Below are 20,252 nucleotides of genomic sequence, written 5' to 3' on the forward strand. Positions count from 1 at the left end.
GGTGACAATGACTATAAGGATAAGGAACAGACAGTTTAGGTGAGGTCACTGGTGGCTGTCATTGCATCTAATGGAGCATTCATGAGGTTGGTAATAACTGTCCTTTAGTCTGTCTGTGCATGCTCTGCTGTCTATGGCCATTAAGGGACCTAATGTGAGGTGACCAGTCAAAGGCCAAGCATTCCCAGATGATGCAGACTGTTCCTGACATAGCATCATTGTTGGTTCTGGCTACAGAAGCCACCAAAACTGGTAATCGGTAGTCTCATGTATGTGGCCATCTTCAGGCTCTATCACTGGACACCTCACAAGGCTACACTTGCTTGCTCCTCTAGTTCTACACCATCAGTCTTCTTTTTACACTTCAGGCTGATGGAGCACTATGTCTATCCATGGCCATCATCTGGGCAGTGCATGCTGTGCATCTGCTGGCTCCTGACATGGAAAATCCCATCAGGGTGCATGTACACACTCCCCTAGTTCTCTGCCATCCCTGCCACAAACAACATCAAGCCCTGAAACTGCTGCCCACCAAAGTACTCATTAATAATGTTCATGACAAAGCAGTGCCTCCCCATCAATAGAAGATGTGACCCCTGCCTCTCCAAAACCTGCCACCATAGAGGATGTGATCCTACCATAGAGGATGTGATCCCTGCCTCTCCAAAACCTGCTACCAGACCATGTAGCTATGAAATTTACCTTCCATGACCCTTGCTTATATGATAGCATTGCAGTCCCCCCAAATGTGGCAATGATGATGTCTCTGCCCTGCCCACTCCTTAACTTGTATGTGCAAGGTAAGGTCTGATGCACAGCATGGCCAGTCCATGCACTGCACTGCATTGCTTAGATATGATAATACATATAGCATTTCATTAGTGGTGTTGTCTGTATCACGCCTCATAGTTGTGGTCCAGATGTCTATTTGCAGTGCTGTGATATATATTGTTCACCTCAGCCCTTGCAGGGGGTCCCACTGCTGCCTGATTCTCCTAATGTTGGCTTCTCTTGCCCCAGTCTGCTGTTCCAAAATATAGCTCAGATGTGTGTCAGATACAAGAATCATGGGAAGTCAACTGAACTGCTGCTTTAAGACTTTTTAGTGCTATTACTGTAATTAATGTGTGTTTGGATATTCTTGAATAGTCTTGTTAGCTTAATGTGATAATGTCTCAGGTACACAAATCAATTAATCTTGCTGGAAGCACTAGATGCATACTTCACTATTTACATTCTAGAATGCCCGTGAATTCCAGTGTACAAGCCAAGGTCTGTGTTATTTAGTACATAATGGTTAACCCATGATAATGCCTGCAGCAGCAAAGAACAACTTCATTTAATAACCGAGATTAATAATAAAAGATTAACCATTACAGCAACTCAGAAACTGCATTATCCTTGGCCTGCACATCAGTGGAATTATAACCGATGTATCAGACATTTTTACTTGTGTAAAACTGTACAGTTTTCATGAAGTGTATATCATTAGAAAATAGCTAATATCAAACACTTTTAGCCAATGATATTAAAATATATTTTGACTTATAAAATAAGCAACAAACTGAAAAACTGATGTTTTGATGTCTATTCATAGATTCATAGGTTGTCACTAGGCTAACAATCACTAAGGCTAGCTGTTCACCTTAATCCATTTGATTCCTGAGTATCATGGGCATCTTGGGGGGGGGTATATGTTGATAGGTTCATAGCCATGTACTAGGCTAGCAGTCCTTGCAAGCCACGTTAAGCCTAGTCACTTTCCCATCAAAGATGAGAATCAAACTCTGTACCTTGTGTCTGTGAGATAAACACCTTAACCATTATGCCAACCCCCAACTCTATTAAAGAAATGAACAGCATGGGAATCAAATTGACACTTAAAAGGACAGCAATTAACACAGCCAATTAATTATCCCCATGAGTTAATTGTCACAACAGCTAGTTAATAGTTAGTAGGGAGGTAACTAAGGATTTTCAGTGGGGTTGTTAGTTTAGGTAATGCTTTTTATATTGATGACCTCTGTCCATAAAGGACATGGAGGCTAGTTTGGGGTTAGCTTTTGTCCATAAAGGACATGGAGGCTAGTCTGGGGTTAAATGCATGAGTTCCCATCCAATTGCCAAGGTTTATTTTAAATAACAGGATAAACTCTGTTTTACATGGATGGGGCCCAATTCCATAGTGCAGTGATCCTTTGGGACACACATCTGTCTCTCCAGCACATTCTGTTTATGTCACAAGTGAAGTTCAGATCCCTGGAACTAATGTTTCTGGTGCTATTTGTTTTGCACATGTGCAACTTATCTGTTAGGGCTGGGTCTGAGGAAGCCCTGTAAGTCAGACAAAGATCCCCTCTTAGCAGCCTGTAGGAGATTGAATACAGAGACATAACCTTTAGGAGCTTAGTATAAGATAGGGTATTCATGCCTGAATTCCCCGGGTAAGAAACTTTTGTGAGCGTTCCAACTGTTGCGTGTGTCTGGTTAGATACATGCCAAAGGGGGCATTTTATTCAATGATAGGTCTAATAAGGGCTGAGTAGAGTGGTACAATAACGTCCTTGGACCTAGATGTCATATCTTTCCTATAAGTTGGGTGAAGACTATTTTCTTATTATCTTAACTACATGCTGATCAAAGTGTAGATTACTGTCAACATATATTCCCAGATCCCTTATTACTCGGTCAAATCTTAGGGTTGTTTTATCAATGGAGTAATCGTATTGGGTTGACAGTTTAGCAAAGGGCATTATAATGCAATTTCTGGCATTGTGTTCTAGGCCTTGGCTTTGGATACGGTCATTTGTCTGTGTTAAACCTTCTTTCAAAGATGTTGGTGCCTTGGGGGGAATCTATAATAGCTCCCAATTTAAATCATCCATACTGTAATTTTATATCAAACAGGCATGTGCCTCACCTAAATTTCTTCAATGTAAGATAAGTACTCATCTGTAAATATGTTATGTCCTAATACTATTTGCCATTTAACCATAAAGACTTTTGAAAAAAGGTAAAATGAGTTTTCATGAAAGGAGAAGCACTAAATTATTTTGCCTTTAAAGGCAATTTTGATGGAAGTAATTTAAAACAAACCTACAGTATGAGTCAAAGTCAATGTGGCATTTCTTTGAAACATGTCTTGGTTCCCATTAGTGCTTTTACAATGTAATACTTTTTAAAATACACATTTTAAAATGTTCTTAAAGACAGTAAACATTCATGTAAATTATTGTGCAGAGACACGATTTCTGTACATAGGCTTTATTGGATAACTGTGTTACAGTGTAATGTATAAAGAAACTGAACATACAGACTGAACAAAAGGAGCCCAAATCAAAACACTGTACTGAAATGAGTAAATGTGAAGAAAGTTCATTTTACTAAGATCTCTTTTGTTATAAAGTTGGTTATTTATAGAAAGGCATCCAGTATACTGACATAACATGGGTGGTGAGTTCTGTACAAGTCACAACTTAGTGCAAAAAGTTGCCAAACTACTTACTGGTGACTTTGTAGGTAATTCTGTGGCTAAGCTGCAAAATATTTGTTAAGAAAGAGGGATTCAAATGTCATGTGCTTATTAAAAGTTACAGGAGAGCAGTTACGATGAGGTAGGAGATGTCTTGTCTACAAGGTACTATCTTCTAAAATTCAGTGCCAAAAGATGTAGGATCCTCTGAAAACATAAACATTGAATTTCTGTCCTGCTTCACTGTTGTTTGTAAGGTGCAAGATGATGACTGAGATGTGAGTGTTCAACACTGTTTTCATCAACCCCAGTAGTTAAACAAATAAGGAAAAAGTCTTCATGTATCAACAGTTGGCAGATTGTTGTCCTGCTTTTCTTTTCAGATGAAATGGCTTCCTCTTTTCTTAGGTTTGATGAAGGTTATCTACAAAAAAAAAAAAAAAAAAGAACACATTGAAAATTTGAACTCTGTGAAGCATGATGCATATTTGAGAAGTGTTTACTGTACTTCATCTACATTTTATTTACTTATTTTGTTTCAGTTTGCTTACAAGGTGCACCTCTCAAAACTACTTTACAAGCATCTCTAACAGAATTAGTTAAATGTACTAATTCCTATTTACAACATATAGTTTTGAAATATAAGGTACCACACTACAGTAGCTGAATGAGTAATTGTTATAGGATACAACATTGAAGTAAAGCCAGTGATGTGCACTAGATCAAAACACAAACAAAAAAAGAGAACAAATATGCATCAAAACTTTTAACTGGGGCAAGCCCCAGTGTATCACCACTGAAGAGTGCGGCCTGCTGTCCACACTCTTTCTACTCGGTATCTGAACTAGTGTGCAGTCATTCAGTTTTAGAAAAGGGGAGATATTTTATCAAGTATTCCTCTTTGAAAAAGTAGTTTGGAGAACCACAGTTTTAGCATTTGGCATACAATGCAGTTTCAGCCACTGATTCATATTTTCTTTCTTTAACGTAGTTCTGACAAATGAAAGAGAAACAAGAATATTTGCAACTTAGTTCTTGCTTTGGTATAAGCTATATATATAATTTGTAATGACTTTGCAGTATTTTTTGGATTAATAGCCTCATAATGTATTTATTTATTTATTCCTGTTAATAACTATGTTAGTCTTGGTGGGCAGAGCCATCCTGCAGTGAAGATTCAGCGAGAAAATTCCATACATTTACATGGTACAAATGTATAAACCCTGCATGTAATCTTACCATAAGAATGTCCTCTATAACAGCACAGAGATGTGCAGAAAGGCATTTAATCATTGCAATTGCTATAAGCTTTGCAGTTACAAAGAAAGAAACAAATGGAATCACACTGCATGCCACTCCCAAAATCTCCTCCAGTAGCCACAGATTCTATCTATTATTTAGTTTCACTCACACCCACCTGTTTTACAAGCATAGGTTCATAGGTTAATACTAGGCTGTTGATCCAACTGACCATTTGTAGCCTAGCCACATGATCACACAATAAAATAACCACAACATAGAATACTACCATGCACCATGAAATGAGGTCCTTGCATCTAGTTTTGATCCTTTTCCATAACAGTTTGAGGGACCATACTGGGGATGTACTTATGGCTGCCCATTCAGTCATCTGGGTTACACTTTTTTATTTTATTTATTTATTTATCATTTGTTGACCGGGAAAGTCTGACTAGGTTCCACAGAGCCTGTTTTCAGCGGAGGCCCAGGGAGAAATGCTCCAGATGCATGTCTTTGGAATGTGGGAAGAAACCGGAGTACCCGGAGGAAACCAACGCAAACACAGGGAGAACATACAAACTCCACACAGAAGGCATCCCAGCCAAGAATCAAACTGGTGAACCTCTTGCTGTGAGGCGACAATGTTAACCGCTGCACCACTGCACCACCCAATTTAAATTTAAGTTAAATTTAATCAATTTAATTGAAATTTAAGATCTGTTGAGCACATGTTTAAGGTGCTATTAGTTTTGCAGATGTGTAAGAGATTGCATAATACCAGATCTTTTGAAATTCAGTAGGCAAGGCATAGGTCCCCTCTCAATAGCTGATAAAAAATAGAAATGAGGGAGGGCACTTTAAGGTGCTCAGGGTAGCTCAAGAAGGACATGACCTTTATTGTTTTAGTAAGGAAAGTGCAGTCTTTTGAGCTGGGTCATGTATCTATATAAGTACATACCAAGGGGAGGCAGTATACTCAATTATTGCTTTGAAAAGGGAGGCGTAAAGTGGGATGATAACGCCAATGGATCTAGAAGATACAGCTTTGGTGATCTGTCTGGCTATATAAAGTAATTTTCATATCAACAGAGATCTCATGGTGCTCAAAGAACAGGTCATTGTCTGTTAAAGTGCCCAGATTTGCCAAAGGATACAATACTGCATTTCTTGACACTGAATTTGAGACCATGGTTCACACACCACTTGTTAGTGCATGTTCAGCAATCATGGTGAATCCAAAGGTCAGTAGGGGTATTTATAACAGCCCTGTGTTTGCAATCATCACCAAACCTAATCTGCTACAGGCACTTGGCATCAGCTTTCATGTCAGAGAAGAAAATACCAAAAAGGAGTGATCCTTGAACCCATCTCTGGGGGGCACCACTGGTAACTACTTTTTAGATGAAATCACACCTCCAACACTAGTAGACTGTGATCAGTCATCAAGCCATTCTGCAGTCCAGCAGATGCCAGAATATAAAATGCATCAAAAGCCATGGCCAAGTCTATGCATTCAGTGTGAACCAATTTGCCTAAGTGATCTGTTCAAAAGAGTCCATCAAGTTTAAGAGGAAAAAAATCTGTCTTTAACAAATCCAGACTAGTTTATGTCCAAGGTTTAAAGACTTCTTACTTCCTTGTTAATAAATTCCATAATGATACACTCCATTGCTTTACAGATAAGGCTGCTTTACAATTAAGAATGGATAAAGAAAAAGCAGTAACTGTTCATAATGAAATTAAAAACTACCTCGCAGGTATATACAGTTGCTCATACACAAATATAACATAGGTAAATGCAATTAATTAATTTGTATTTTTTGACCCTTAAAACCAGCAATCATATAACACTCACACACTCACAATTTATGTTCATAATATTCTGTTCTGTCATTTTTTTTTTTATTCCTATGTCACTAACACACATTTTTCCCCATTTTCTATATGGGATCGGAGTGTCGCGTCAACTGTTATCAGCTCTTTCTGTTCAATCACTCTCTTGCCTTCCTCGACCACATATGCCTGACTGTCACAGGTTTTATCTCACACAATCCATCCACTTTTTTCCTGGATGCCCTTGATTCCTCTTGCCTTCTTCCCATGTGTCCGAAATCTTTTTCACTAGATTGTCTTTTGCTTTTCTGCACCTGTGCCTGAACCGCTGTAATCTGTTCTCTTTGATATTTCTGCAATTGGAGCTTCTTTGGCTTCTGCTCCTATGTCCTCATTTCTTCATCTGTTCTACAGTGTGCATCTTACCACCCTTCTCAGGCACTTCATCTCCATCAATTCTAGCTTCCTCAACTGCTCTGCCATCACTGCCCAGGTTTCTATACCTTATAGTAGTACTGGTCAAACCACTGTTTTGTACACCTTAGTTTTCAGCTTCTTTGGCATTCTTCTGTCATATACTACCCATGACACTCTGTGCCAGTTGGCTGCATCATCTCTGGTTCTAGCTTTAACCTCATCATTCAGACTTCCTTTTTCCTCAACCGCTCCTCCCAGATGCTTGAAGCTGTGAACCTGTTCCACTATTTTCCCATTATTTTCAATTCTCAGCTTCTTCTGAACTCCACAATTTGCTGCCATTACAACTTCCTCAGTTTCATTGCATGTGCCTCCAGTGTTCCATTCCATTCCCCTATCCTTTGCTGAAGTTCTAGCTCAGAGTCTGCCTGTAATGCCACATTGTCTGCATACAGCAACTTTGTTGATCTCTCCCCTCCAACCTGTTTGCTAATGTAGTCCATCACTACTATGAACAGCAGTGGGCTCAGAACTGAACCCTGATGCAAGCCCACTCACAATGGGAACCTGTCTGTGAGACCAAATACTGTTTGCACATTGCACATCCTTGTACATTGCCTACACTAATTCCACAAATGTTTCTGGGACTTCAAACTACCACAAGACTGTCCACATCAGCTTTTCTTTGACCTTGTCATATAGTTTCTTCAAGTCCAGGAATGCTCTGTTGGACTCTTTTTATCATCTCTAGCATCTTCTCCAGTATCTGTCTCACTGCTAACACTGGGCCAGTTGTGCTGCATCCTGATCTAAATTCAAACTGCTCTACTTTCTACTACTCTTTGTATTTGTTTTTCAAGCACCATCTCCAGAACTTTCATGCAATGTGACAGGAGTTTAATACCTTTCCCCTTCGTTCTTGAGCACTGGCACTAGTATGCTTATTCTCCATTCATCTGGGATATGCCTTTCTCTCCACATTACTATGTGTACCCTCAGCAGTCATTTCTCCCCTATCTCACCCAGCACCTTTATCGTACCTGCTGTGACTTCATCTGAGAGTGCTGCTTTCTCTGACTTCATTTTCTGTAGTGCTGTTTTTACTTCTTCTATGCTGGGCTCCTCCTCTTCTCTTATTGTAGGCTGTATCTTGGGCAGTGGGGTTTTCTCCATTCAGAAACTGCTGGAAGCAGCTTTTGCTCTCTTGTGGACTGGTGAGCAGGTTGTTTCTGGCATCTCTTTTGAAGGGTGTCTCTCTTCTTATCTTTCTGTCTATGCCTTGCAACCTGATATAGTTTCTTTGTGTCATCTATTGACTTACTTTCTAAAAGCTGGTAGAGTGCATTTGATGTGTTGTTCTTTGCTATCACAACTACTCTCTTAGCCTTTTTGTTAGCCAACCAGTATTCCTTCCAAACCTCGTCCATCATTTCTATCTCACACTTTGCCCTGCACTCCTTCCTTCTTTTGATGACTTCCTAGACTTCTGCATTTTACCATCAGCTTCCTTATGTACCTTATTTCCATACCTTGCTCAGCCATACATCTGTTCTGTAATCCTCACACATGCTGTTTTGAGGTGTTGCCATTCCTCTTCAACTCCACCTATTTCCTCCTCTTCTTGAGGTCTTACAGCTCTGCTCTTGTCCTTGAACTGTTGTGTTTTCTATCCAGTTAATCTCCAGGTCTTCAGCCTGGTTTCTGTTGACCTTAGAGCCTTCTCTGACCACTGCTTGCAGCTGACTGTGGCAACCACTGGTTTACGCTGTGTGCTGACTGTTTTACTGGGGATGACTTTGCAATCACTGATTCTACCCCAGTACCCTTTCCTTACTAGGGAGAAGTCTATCTGAGTTGCATGTTGACTACTGTTGTATGTGATCTTGTGACTGACTCTCCTTTTGAACCATGCATCGGCTACTACTAAGCCATTTGCCGGACAGAAGTCTAGAATGACCTCTCCTTCTTTATTCCTTTTGCCCCACACATGTGGACCCATGCAATTCTCATATCCTAGTGTGTCTGTCCTGATATGTGCATTGAAGTCACCCACTAATAACACCAATTTATGTTGTCCTGCTTTATCTAGCAGGTCCTGCAACTACTATCTGAATGCTCTCTTTTCCTCATTGTCACAGCCCTGCTGTGGAGCATAGACTGAAATTATGAATACTATCCTATCCTTACACTGGAGTCTGGTTGCCATGAGTATGTCATTAATTCTGATGATGACCCTCACTGAGTCTGACTGCTATGAGTCTGTCACTAATTCTGATGACATCCCTCAATGTCGTCTGAAACCTCTTCTTCACCACAGTTCTCACCCCATTTCTAGTATGTCCTCTACCTGAGTATTAGACTCTAGATCATAAGCCAAGTGGCTTTGCTGCACTGCCCTAACATCTAGTCTCTTGTATACATAGGATGTCTAGCTTCCTTCATCATTTCATCCAATTCAAAGTCTCATCCTATCAGTGAATCTACACTGAGTGTAGCAATTCTTAGTTTATGTTTGGCAGGTTGATTCATTTTACATCCCACTTTCACTCAACAGAGCTATCCCAGGTAAACGCAGCCTGGGATGTTGTCCAGTCCCATGGATGGTGTGTTTTTGGCCTTAGAGTGTGCAGCTTTTACCTGCGTAGTTGTAATTACAGGGACTCTGCATACTTCCTCTATAGATATGGGCCCTTTAGGGGGTGAGGGGAGGGGGGTAAAGTTAGCACTGAACCTATCTGCCAGGATGTTGACAATATCAGTTGGCTCTGTAATTTTCGTGCCATTGTGCTGTAACTCAGAGCAGATCTGGGTGTTGCCATTGAGATTCTTGACATAGCTATAGAATGCTTTGTGGTTGTCCTTAGAATCACTGGCGATTTTCTTTTTGTAGCTAGCTTTGGAGGATCTTATAATGGATCTCGGCTTCTTCTGGGGCTTACCAGGGAGCTCCTCCACTCATGGGATTTTACTCTCTTTTGCAACAGTTTCTTCCTTCTGTTTTAGAGTTTGTTTATGTCAGGGGACCACCAGATTGGCTTCCTTTTTTTTGGAGGATAGAGTCTTGGTTCTGTTTGGGATAGCACAATCCATGCACTCGTGGAAGTGCTTATAGAGTGCATTTGTGTAGGATTCAGCAGTCGTGACTGTATTGTCCATCTGCTTTTGGTCACAATTGTGTAACTGAGGTTTCAGTAAATTCAAATTAGAATGTGTGGTTCAGTGCCACATAAAACAATGAATGTCTTTTTTGACTAGGCTGGAGTATGTAGGATTGTAAATTGTTTGTTAGGTGTTTGTAATGGGTGGTACAGAACAGTATGGTGTGTTTGCATGTGTGATTGTATCTGCAGTGTTGTGATCACAGAGTGAAACTACTTTGGTTGCTTTTCTGATCAAATATATTTCAATGTTATGAAGGTTTGATGTGTTGTATGATCAGTGTTTTTCTCCGATGGAGTGGCTATCAATATGTTTTTGTTATGGTATATATGACAATATTCGTGGATATATACTTCTGTATGACGTTTTCACTTAGTTTTATAATGTGCTTTGCTTTATTTATTGGATTTTTCTTGGTGGGCCTCCAGTGAAAAGTGACTTGGTATATATACAAGAGTATTAAAGTTAACAAATAGAAATAAATAAATAAATGAATACAGCAGAACAGATCTGAGATTTCATGACATCTACAAGTAATGCAATGTGGCTTAGATGCCTATTTTTCCTTGTTTTTAACTGAAGATTCAAAAAGAGATACAGTGGAGTTTTGCAGGCTAAACTGTAAAACACAGAAAGCATTAGAATGATGGTAGTAAGACCTTAAAACAAGACCTTAAAAGAATGCATAATACTGCTAAGAAATGCTTTTTTTAAATTACTCAGCTCGTTCGTCTTAAGTCAACAGATTCTCCACATGCTTTACATACATAAGCAAAGATCTGGAATGGTATTTAAGCAATGCCAGTTGCTTCCTGTAAAATCTTATAAAATGTCTTAAATGTGTTTTCACATCAAACACTGTAATAGCTGGAATCATGGCTCAGTTCAACACCATTATGATCAAACTAGAAACACACACACACGCACACACACACACACACACACACACACACACACACACACACACACACACACACACACACACACACACACATACATACAGAGGAAAGCCCTCTGCTCAGGCACTGTTTGAATACTAGAAGTAAAAGCATAATATTAGGGACTAGAAGCCAAACCCTTCAGCACAACATGCTAGTGTTCTGCTGCTGGACAGCTAATAATATCATTTCACTTCAAAGATTTCACCATCATTATAGTCATTTTGCATGAAATAGTACTTGAAGGTAAACATTGCCAAAACTGTTAGGTACTGAGACTGTTTTATATGGAAGAATTATTTATAATGTTCCCGGTAAAAATATATATCCTAAGCCATGTTATATAACTGTGCACATACCACAGGTTGTTATATAGCTTTTCCTTAGACATTAGTTTTCCTTGTTTCACTGACTCGAAGCATTTCATTATATTCACTATGATCTGCTTTGGCATTTTTGGTCGTTAAATATGCATCTTCAGATTTAGTGAAATTCTCAGCTTTATCCATTTCATACTTTATGTGCCGCTTTACAATTTCAATTGACTCAAGATTGGTTTCTTCACGGATTCTGAAAGAAGATGAACAAATATTCAAATATACGTGTCAACACTGAACTAGTCAGTGTAAATAAAAGCCTCGAAGACAGTATTACCTGGCACATTCTTCCTCTAGGCCTGCTGGAGGATAGGCATTAAGATCATCTAAAAAAATATAGTTTATTAGTAGTGAAGTACTTAAAAAGTACAAAATAAAATGCACATAGAGTCATTTCTAATAGATGGCAGCTGGTCTAACCACTCAGGAAACAATAGGTCCAAATGTATCAGTAGCTTTTTTCATTCAGAAATAATTGCTTCATTTTTGCATGTAGAAATGCTTTACAAACAAGATTTATAAACAAATGATAATGAAAAAATGTGCTGAATTATGTGATGAATGGACAACCCAGTACCAAGGATTCCAAGCAAATGCACTATAAAGTAATCTGGCAACATGGTTCACAGGAAGCCGAAATATTTTATAAGACAGACTGATGTTTCACATTAATAAAACGTCATTGTAAGTATAAAATGTTCATTCGTCTTAATGAAGTATCATAGTTTGCAGTGAGGCATGTGGCAGAATTATTTTAAGTTTTTTGCTCATAATTTTGAAAAATATGCTTGTGTGATAAACCCCACAGCTGCTGTAACTTTTTTAATGAAAAAAGTTGGGACTCAGAAAACTTTGTGCTAAGTTGCAAAGGTAGTTGTAGAGAAGTGCAAAGAGTAATAACTGTTAGTTGTTTAAAAATGGTATGGGAGCAAAGCGTAAGTAGTTTGCACAGATCACCTCATGCCACCTGTGAGCCCAACAGAATATATGGAAATCAACATTGCCCTGGTGTAGGAACACTCAAACATACATATGGCACAGCACTGCCGCAGTGTAGGAACACTGAACCACACATATGGCACAACATTGCCATGCTGTAGGAATACTGAATGATACATATGGCACAGCACTGCCCTGAACACTTAACCATACATATGGCACAGCACTGCCCTGGTGTAAGAACACTGAACCATACAAATGGCACAGCTCTGCCCCGGTGTAGGAACATTGAACCACACATATGGCACAGCACACTCATGGTATAGGAACACTAACTACATGTATGGCACAGCACTGTCACAGTATAAGAACACTGAACATTACATATGGCACAACACTGCCTTGAACATTTAACCATACATATGGCACAGCACTGCCCCCAGTGTAAGAACACTGAACCATACAAATGGCACAGCACTGCCCTGGTGTAGGAACATTGAATCACACATACGGCACAGCACTGTCATGGTATAGGGACACTAACTATACATATGGCACAGCACTGTCACAGTGTAGGAACACTGAATCATACATATGGAACAGCACTGCCCCAGTGTTGGAACACTGAACCACATATAAGGCACAGCATTGCCCCATTATAGGAGCACTGAACTATACATATGGCACAGCACTGTACCGGTATAGGAACACTGAACAATGCATATGGCACAGCACTGCCCCCAAGTAGGAACACCAAACCATTCATATGGCACAGCACTGCCTTGGTGTAGGAACACTGAACCATACATATGGCACAGCACTGCCCTGGTGTAGGAACACTGAAGTATACATATAGCACAGCACTGCCTCGATTTAGGAACACTGACTCATACATATAGCACAGCACTGCCACGGTGTAGGAACAATGAAGCATACAGATGGCACAGCACTGCCCTGGTGTAGGAACACTGAACCATGTAGATAGCACAGCACTGCCCTGGTGTAGGAACAATGAATCATACATACAGCACAGCACTGCCCTGGTGTAGGAACACTGAACCATTCATATGGCACTGCACTGCCCAGGTGTAGGAACACTGAACCATACATATGGCACAGCACTACCCCCAAGTAGGAACACTGAGCCATACATGTGGCACAGCACTGCCCTGGTGTAGGAACAGTGAACTATACATATGGCACAGCACTGCCACAGTGTAGAAACACTGAACTATACATATGGCACAGCACTGCATCAAATTAGGAACACTGAATCATACATGTGGCACAGCACTGCCCTGGTATAGGAACAGTGAACTATACATATGGCATAGCACAGCCCTTGTGTAGGAACACTGAACTATACATATGGCACAGCACTGCCACAGTGTAGAAACACTGAACTATACATATGGCACAGCACTGCATCAAATTAGGAACACTGAATCATACATATGGCACAGCACTGCCCTGGTGTAGGAACACTGAACCATGCATATGGCACAGCACTGCCCCAGTTTAGGAACATCGAACCATGTATATGGCACAGCACTGCCACAGTGTAGAAACACTGAACTATATGTATGACACAACACTGCATCAAGTTAGGAACACTGAACTATACATATAGCACAGCACTACCCTGATGTAGCAAAACTGAATCATACATATGGCACATCACTGCCATGGTGTAGGTACAGTGAATCATGCATATAGCACAGCATTGCCCTGATTCAGAATCATATATATGAGACAGAACAGCCATGGTGTAGGAACACTGAATCATATGTACAATTAAGATCACAATTATATATTGTTACAAAGGTAACAGGCAGCTTGCTACTGTTAAACGATCCGTGTTTCAGGTATGACCACAAATTCCATATTATCAGTCATAAATAAATACTGGCATTGCACTGCCAATCCAGGCCCCTGACATCTTTCACCAGGAACAGCTGGCCTCTTTGCCCACCCTGGTTACAGCTTTGTAACACACAGCATCACAAACATATAGTATAATAAACACACACAATTCCTACTATCAGAATGAACTATTTCTGTCATACTTAGAGGGCATTTTTTAAAGAAAAGGGCACTGCCATATTGGCAGGGGACTGCATGAAGTATAATGTATATGCATTTTGTTGGGCCCCCATTGCTGAAGTAAAAATGTGAATCTGTGCTTCACATTATGTAATGTCAGCTTGTCCTCCCATGACCTTACCAAGAATGCATTCTCATGTTAGATCTAGTCTGGAGTGGTAAAAGGTACTGAGAAAGAAATAAATGAAATAGGACAGTACAGAGTTCAAACATTACTAATGGAACAGCTTTGACAGAAGCACAATTTTGCTTATTTGGTTTACCAGAAAAGTAGTTGGCAAGATATTGCCTTGTAGAGCTGTTTTTATATAATGTAAATATTTAGTTCAAAAAAGAAAATTAACATTCATTTATATATAAACAGTAACAATTTAGAAGTTTCTTCTTAGCTCTTTGGACAGTAAACTATTTTGGTGCATGATTACACCCTCTTTACCTTTTCAAATGACCATAGGTTTCTCTTCTTTGGTCCATCCGTCCTCCACAATATTGCATTCCCTTTTGCTAACTAATGCTAATCATACAAAAGAGTAATTGCATTCACTACAAATTACAAATCTCCATGCATTAACAAAAAAAAGAAAGCAAGACCAACAAGGAGCAGGCTGTTGTGATGAAATCTGTTTTAGTGGTAGGGATGAAAGTGCTATATAGTTTTTGTTTTTAACCAAAATAACGTGACTTACGGAGGTTCAGGAAATCTTTGTAAGGTGTGGAACCCTTAAGTCAGAAGGTACTTCATTCACAGTAAGCTTTTCTGATTCAGACACTGCACTCTTGCCATCCTTTTATCCTCGTGGTTGTTGTAGCATGGAAAGTACCCAACTAGGGAAGCTACCTTCTAATGCAGCAGTTCTGGGTAGTGGCTAATGCTAGTTTGTCATGTGCTTTCCCACAGAAATTGTGTTAGCTCTGGATTAATTCAGCAAAACAATTCAGTCTTTTGATGGCATTCACCGATTCACTCCTAGGGGAGCAGTTGCAGTATAGGTAAGTATAGCAGAGCCATGAGGATGTGTACTTGTGCATGTGTTCATGTCTGTAGGGGCATGAATGTAGCTGAATGTATATATATATATATATATATATATATATATATATATATATGGGTCTACCTAACTCCTAAAACATAAATCACTAACACACACTTACATTAACTCACACCTAACCTACTAATCACCTTCAATCATAACACCCTACCTCCCCTCACCCTCCTATACCACTCTCCTTACCTGTCCGCCTAATCCAAAATCCCTCAAAATCAAAATATACTATCACGCTGCTAAGTCTCGCACACGCCCCTTGGTCTTCCAGCTGGGATTTTTCAGCATATCGGGTCACTACGCTTGTCGGTCCTTTATTTGAAGGGACCCATATATATATATATATATATATATATATATATATATATATATATATGTATGTGTGTGTGTGTGTGTGTGTGTGTGTGTGTGTGTGTATATGTATGTGTATGTATGTGTTTGTGAGCATGCAAATGAGTGACTGAGTACTTCTGAGAGTGTGAAAAAGGGTATAGGTGTGTGTGTGTGTGTGTGTGTGTGTGTGTGTGTGTGTGTGTGTGTGTGTGTGTATTGGGGTTCTACGCTACCACAGTTCATGTGTTGGTAGGGAGAACATTAGTGAAGTCAGATCTGACAGCATAGTGTTCCATTCTGCGACATTACAATTGGTCACTAACAAGGTATTTTTCTGTGTGATTTTGCTGTGTTTCTTATTTGGAGATTATTTCTGTTTCTATAATTGACTAACCTGCATTAGACAATTTAGCATGTGGGAAGACTTTCTGAATTCCCCTCACTGTTTCTATAGTTGTGTTGTGAGACTTTTTATTTTCAGTTTTAAGTGTTACTGCTCATTAGTGGAGAGAGTTTGTCTTTTCAGGGGCACACTGTAAATATAAAACATTGCTACCTTACTACCTCAGAATTTCACCTTTATTTATAGATCAAGATAGTCTTGAGGTACTCAGGTATATGAGTAAAGTTATAGTTTGTGGAACATTCCAGCTCACCTCTAGGAAAAAAAAAATATATATATATATATATATATATATATATATATATATATATATATATATATATATATATATATATATATATATATATATATATAAACAGTGTATGTATATATATATATATATATATATATATATATATATATATATATATATATATATATATATGTATATATGTGTACATACATATATATATATATATATATATATATATATATATATATATATATATATATATATATATATATATATATATATGTATATATATGTGTACATATATATATATATATATATATATATATATATATATATATATATATATATATATATATATATATGGGTGCACAGATTTTCATCGGGGAGTGTTTTCTTCAATGGGGAATGGAGTCAATGCTGGTCATCAAAAAGCAGGTGTTCGAATAGTTTCACCTTTTTATGTTAGAGATAGCAGTACAGTAGTGATCGGGAATACACCCTTTCCCCATTGTAGTGCGATCTTGGAGCTGTAATATATATAATTAGCAGGGGGAGAGGAGGATGCAACCCTCCATATGGTGGTTGCAGGGGGGCTTATCACCCCTGCAAAATTATTTGTTTTGTTTATTTTTCAGTGTTTTAATCAATGTTTTTTGTAGCTGATGTGATAATTTTGCTATTTGTGCCTCAGTCAATCTTTATACTTACACACACACACACACACACACACACACACACACACACACACACACACACACACACAAATTGCTGAATAGTGACTTGTGTTCAAATAATTGAAGGCTCATTTAGTCAAACAACCATTTGAATGTAAGTAACTTTTTTTGAATGTGGCACAGCTTCATTTAGTTTTGTAATACAGAAGTAAGTACAATATGTAGAATCATACCTCTCAACTGTACAGATTTTCACAGAATGTCTAGATTTTGGCCTCATATTTTTGGTCCATTTTTCATAAAATTGTGGTTTTCCCCTGCAAATTAGTGGCAAGTTATTACAGAATGAAGTCAGAAAATAATGACAGGCATTTGAGTTTCTGACTTCATACCTTTCAGAAAATCCATGCTAATGCAAAACCCATTATTCCATCAATTTTCAAAGTTTGTAAGAGCAATAATTAAAAATTGTCCCATTTTTTGGGCCTTAGTTCTACCTTTAGTTATGGCTTTATCCAGATTTCTTGGTCTAAGAGGTTGAGAGGTATGTGCAGAATTACACCAAGAAGCTTTATCTGGGGATTGGTGTTGCCTATACATAACCACTTCTGGTGGGGTTTCTGTTTTGCACACTGACAATGATTTCCTATTGTGGTGTTTTCACTTCTCTTCTCAGTTGTGTGATCATGAAGTTAGGATATTTAAATAAGGTGGGGGTGCAGGGGGTAAAGCTCCACACACAGGAGGTGCAAGGACTTGCTCCCTGCAAAAAACTTTTTGAAACATTTTTCTTGGGTCATTTTCACTTTATGATGTTTCAGTTATTTGGAATTCAATTAAAAGGAGTTTCAATGAAATGAGCTTTTTTATTTATTGAGTTTCGACTAAATGGGCATTCAACCAGGTGCCAGATTACACTCTCCATATCTTTCTCTATCTGTCTTTACACACACACAAACACACACACAAGTGCTTAAAATATTATTTCTACCTATATTCCAGAACTCTGATTGTTTGTCAGAATGGTGCTTCTTCAATATGTGCATCACTATATCCTGCAGCTTATACTTGGCTCTAATGAATACCAACTCATGACATTACAGCATTTCTCTATTCCACCAAAAATATACTTTTACCAAAAGATGGTAAGACATTCAGCTAATATAATTTGCATTACATGGATTACAGATACATCTGAGCCAATAGGCAGAGCGTATTGAAAGATTTTTGATAACAGTGAGTGCAGTGAGTTCTCTTTCCCAGATAATGTCAGTCGGTAATCATTTAAAACTAAGTAAGGTTATTCACAGGTGTCGCTCGTCTTGTGTATATTCAATAAGACGATGAGGCTGGGTGTTCATTTAAGTAGTTTATTACACACAAACACATCAGGATGTAGAATGGTAACAATAAACTTAAAACAAACTGACTGACTGCTACACACATGCATGCTTACACCTCGGCTGCTCACTACAAATGGCACTCTTGCTTGCACGTACTCAGTACTTATATGTACGTGCTCACTGACTGGAATAGCTCTTAAAGGACCATACACACTCTGATCTACATCCTCCATCTGACTAGTTGGTCATGCAAATAAACAATGACAATCATATGAGTATGCAAATTATACAGATATATACAAATAACCATCATGTCCAGGTTGCTGTGTATTTGACAGTAGAGCTTGAGATATGAGATATGATATGATATTAATGTAATAACTAGAACAGGGTTTAGCAACAAGTACAGTCACTTGGAAATTTTCTTCTTCAGGACTTTCAGGGATACTTTCAGGAACAGATGATGAAATGTTCTCTGGAACAGGAGCATTGGACAAATCACTCTGAGAATTAGGGTCTTTGTTAGAAGCAAAATGTTGCAACACTGGCTCAGACACCTGTAATAAATGTTTCTGATTTTGCCGGAATTCCATGCCTTGCGACTCAATGATGTACGATTTCGGTTCTTCACACAAACATTTCAAAAGTCCTATTCAGTCAAATCCTTTTGCTGTCTGTATCCTCACTATCTCTCCTTCTTTTAATGGATTCAGAGGCTTGCTGGTTTTTCATAATAGGACTTTTGGGACAAACTTCTTTAGGAGTTGTGCTTTTACTGCATTGTTGTTTTTAGCACTTGGAACCAACAAATTATTGTTGATTGGTAGTGGTTGGGAGGGTGGCTTAATGGCTAAGGTGTTTATCTTACAAACACAAGGTGCATGGTTTGAGCCTCACAAGGGATAACTGGCTAGGCTTAAAATGGCTCGCAGGGGCAGCTAGCCTAGTACTGAGCTATGGTTTGTCTGATTGTTGCGAGGTATGTTTCTGAGATTAAGGAGATTTAAAGAAACATCAGTATTGTCATGTTTACACTTTTCCAACAGCTGTTTTTCACTTTGAACTGCACATTCTGCCAAGCGATTTGATTGTGGGTATTCAGGACTACTCATAATATGAACAAAGTCCCATGCTTTAGCAGGTCTTCTTTACTGATGACTTGTAAACTGTGCACCATTGTCAGAAATGACTTTGTGTGGACCGCCATGGACAGAAAAATGTCTCATTGACTTTGCAATGACAGTGCTGGATGTGAAATTAGGAAGTAGGCCAATCTTGAACAAATTTGAATAAGAGTCTACTAATACCAAGTAATGTTGACCATTCCACTCAAAATGTCTGTAGCTATTGTCCACCAAGGTAGTTCATGAATCTGGCTTAGCCGAAGTGGTTCTTTTTGTTGATGCTGTTTAGTACTATTGCAAACAGAACAAGCTGAAAGTTCTCTCTCAACTTCTTTTGACATAGAAGGCCAACATACCAGTCTTCTCCCCCTTCTTTTGGTAGAATCAGCTCCTGGGTGGCTACAATGCAAGATTTTAATATACTCTTGTTGCAAGGATTTTAGAACAACCACTTTAGGACCTTTCATGATGATACCATCTTCCATCAAAATCTCGTCTCTGTAAGGAAAATACTGCTGCACGTCTAGTGGTAAACAAGATTGCTTTGATGGCCACCCTCAAATGATAAAGTGGTTGAGCTTCTGGACAGTTGGATCTGAAGCTGCATGAGTTCTAAGCTCATC

General features: G+C 38.8%; 1 protein-coding gene across 1 annotated transcript in view; it reads right to left on the bottom strand.

The window, feature by feature from the left end:
• Positions 1-3,248: 3,248 nt before the first annotated feature.
• LOC122798074 (collagen alpha-6(VI) chain-like) overlaps positions 3,249-20,252 on the bottom strand; it is a 1,097,601-nt gene continuing 1,080,597 nt past the window's right edge. Inside the window, exons 39-41 of the mRNA XM_044066731.1 lie at positions 11,713-11,761; positions 11,418-11,628; positions 3,249-3,896 (exon numbers count right to left, since the gene is read on the bottom strand). Coding sequence (XP_043922666.1) covers positions 11,442-11,628; positions 11,713-11,761 — 236 coding nt within the window. The 3' untranslated portion in view covers positions 3,249-3,896; positions 11,418-11,441. The remainder of the gene's footprint in view (positions 3,897-11,417; positions 11,629-11,712; positions 11,762-20,252) is intronic.

The sequence above is a fragment of the Protopterus annectens genome, chromosome 3.part1 (assembly GCF_019279795.1).
Source record: "Protopterus annectens isolate FY-2018-M chromosome 3.part1, PAN1.0, whole genome shotgun sequence".
Taxonomy (NCBI): domain Eukaryota; kingdom Metazoa; phylum Chordata; order Ceratodontiformes; family Protopteridae; genus Protopterus; species Protopterus annectens.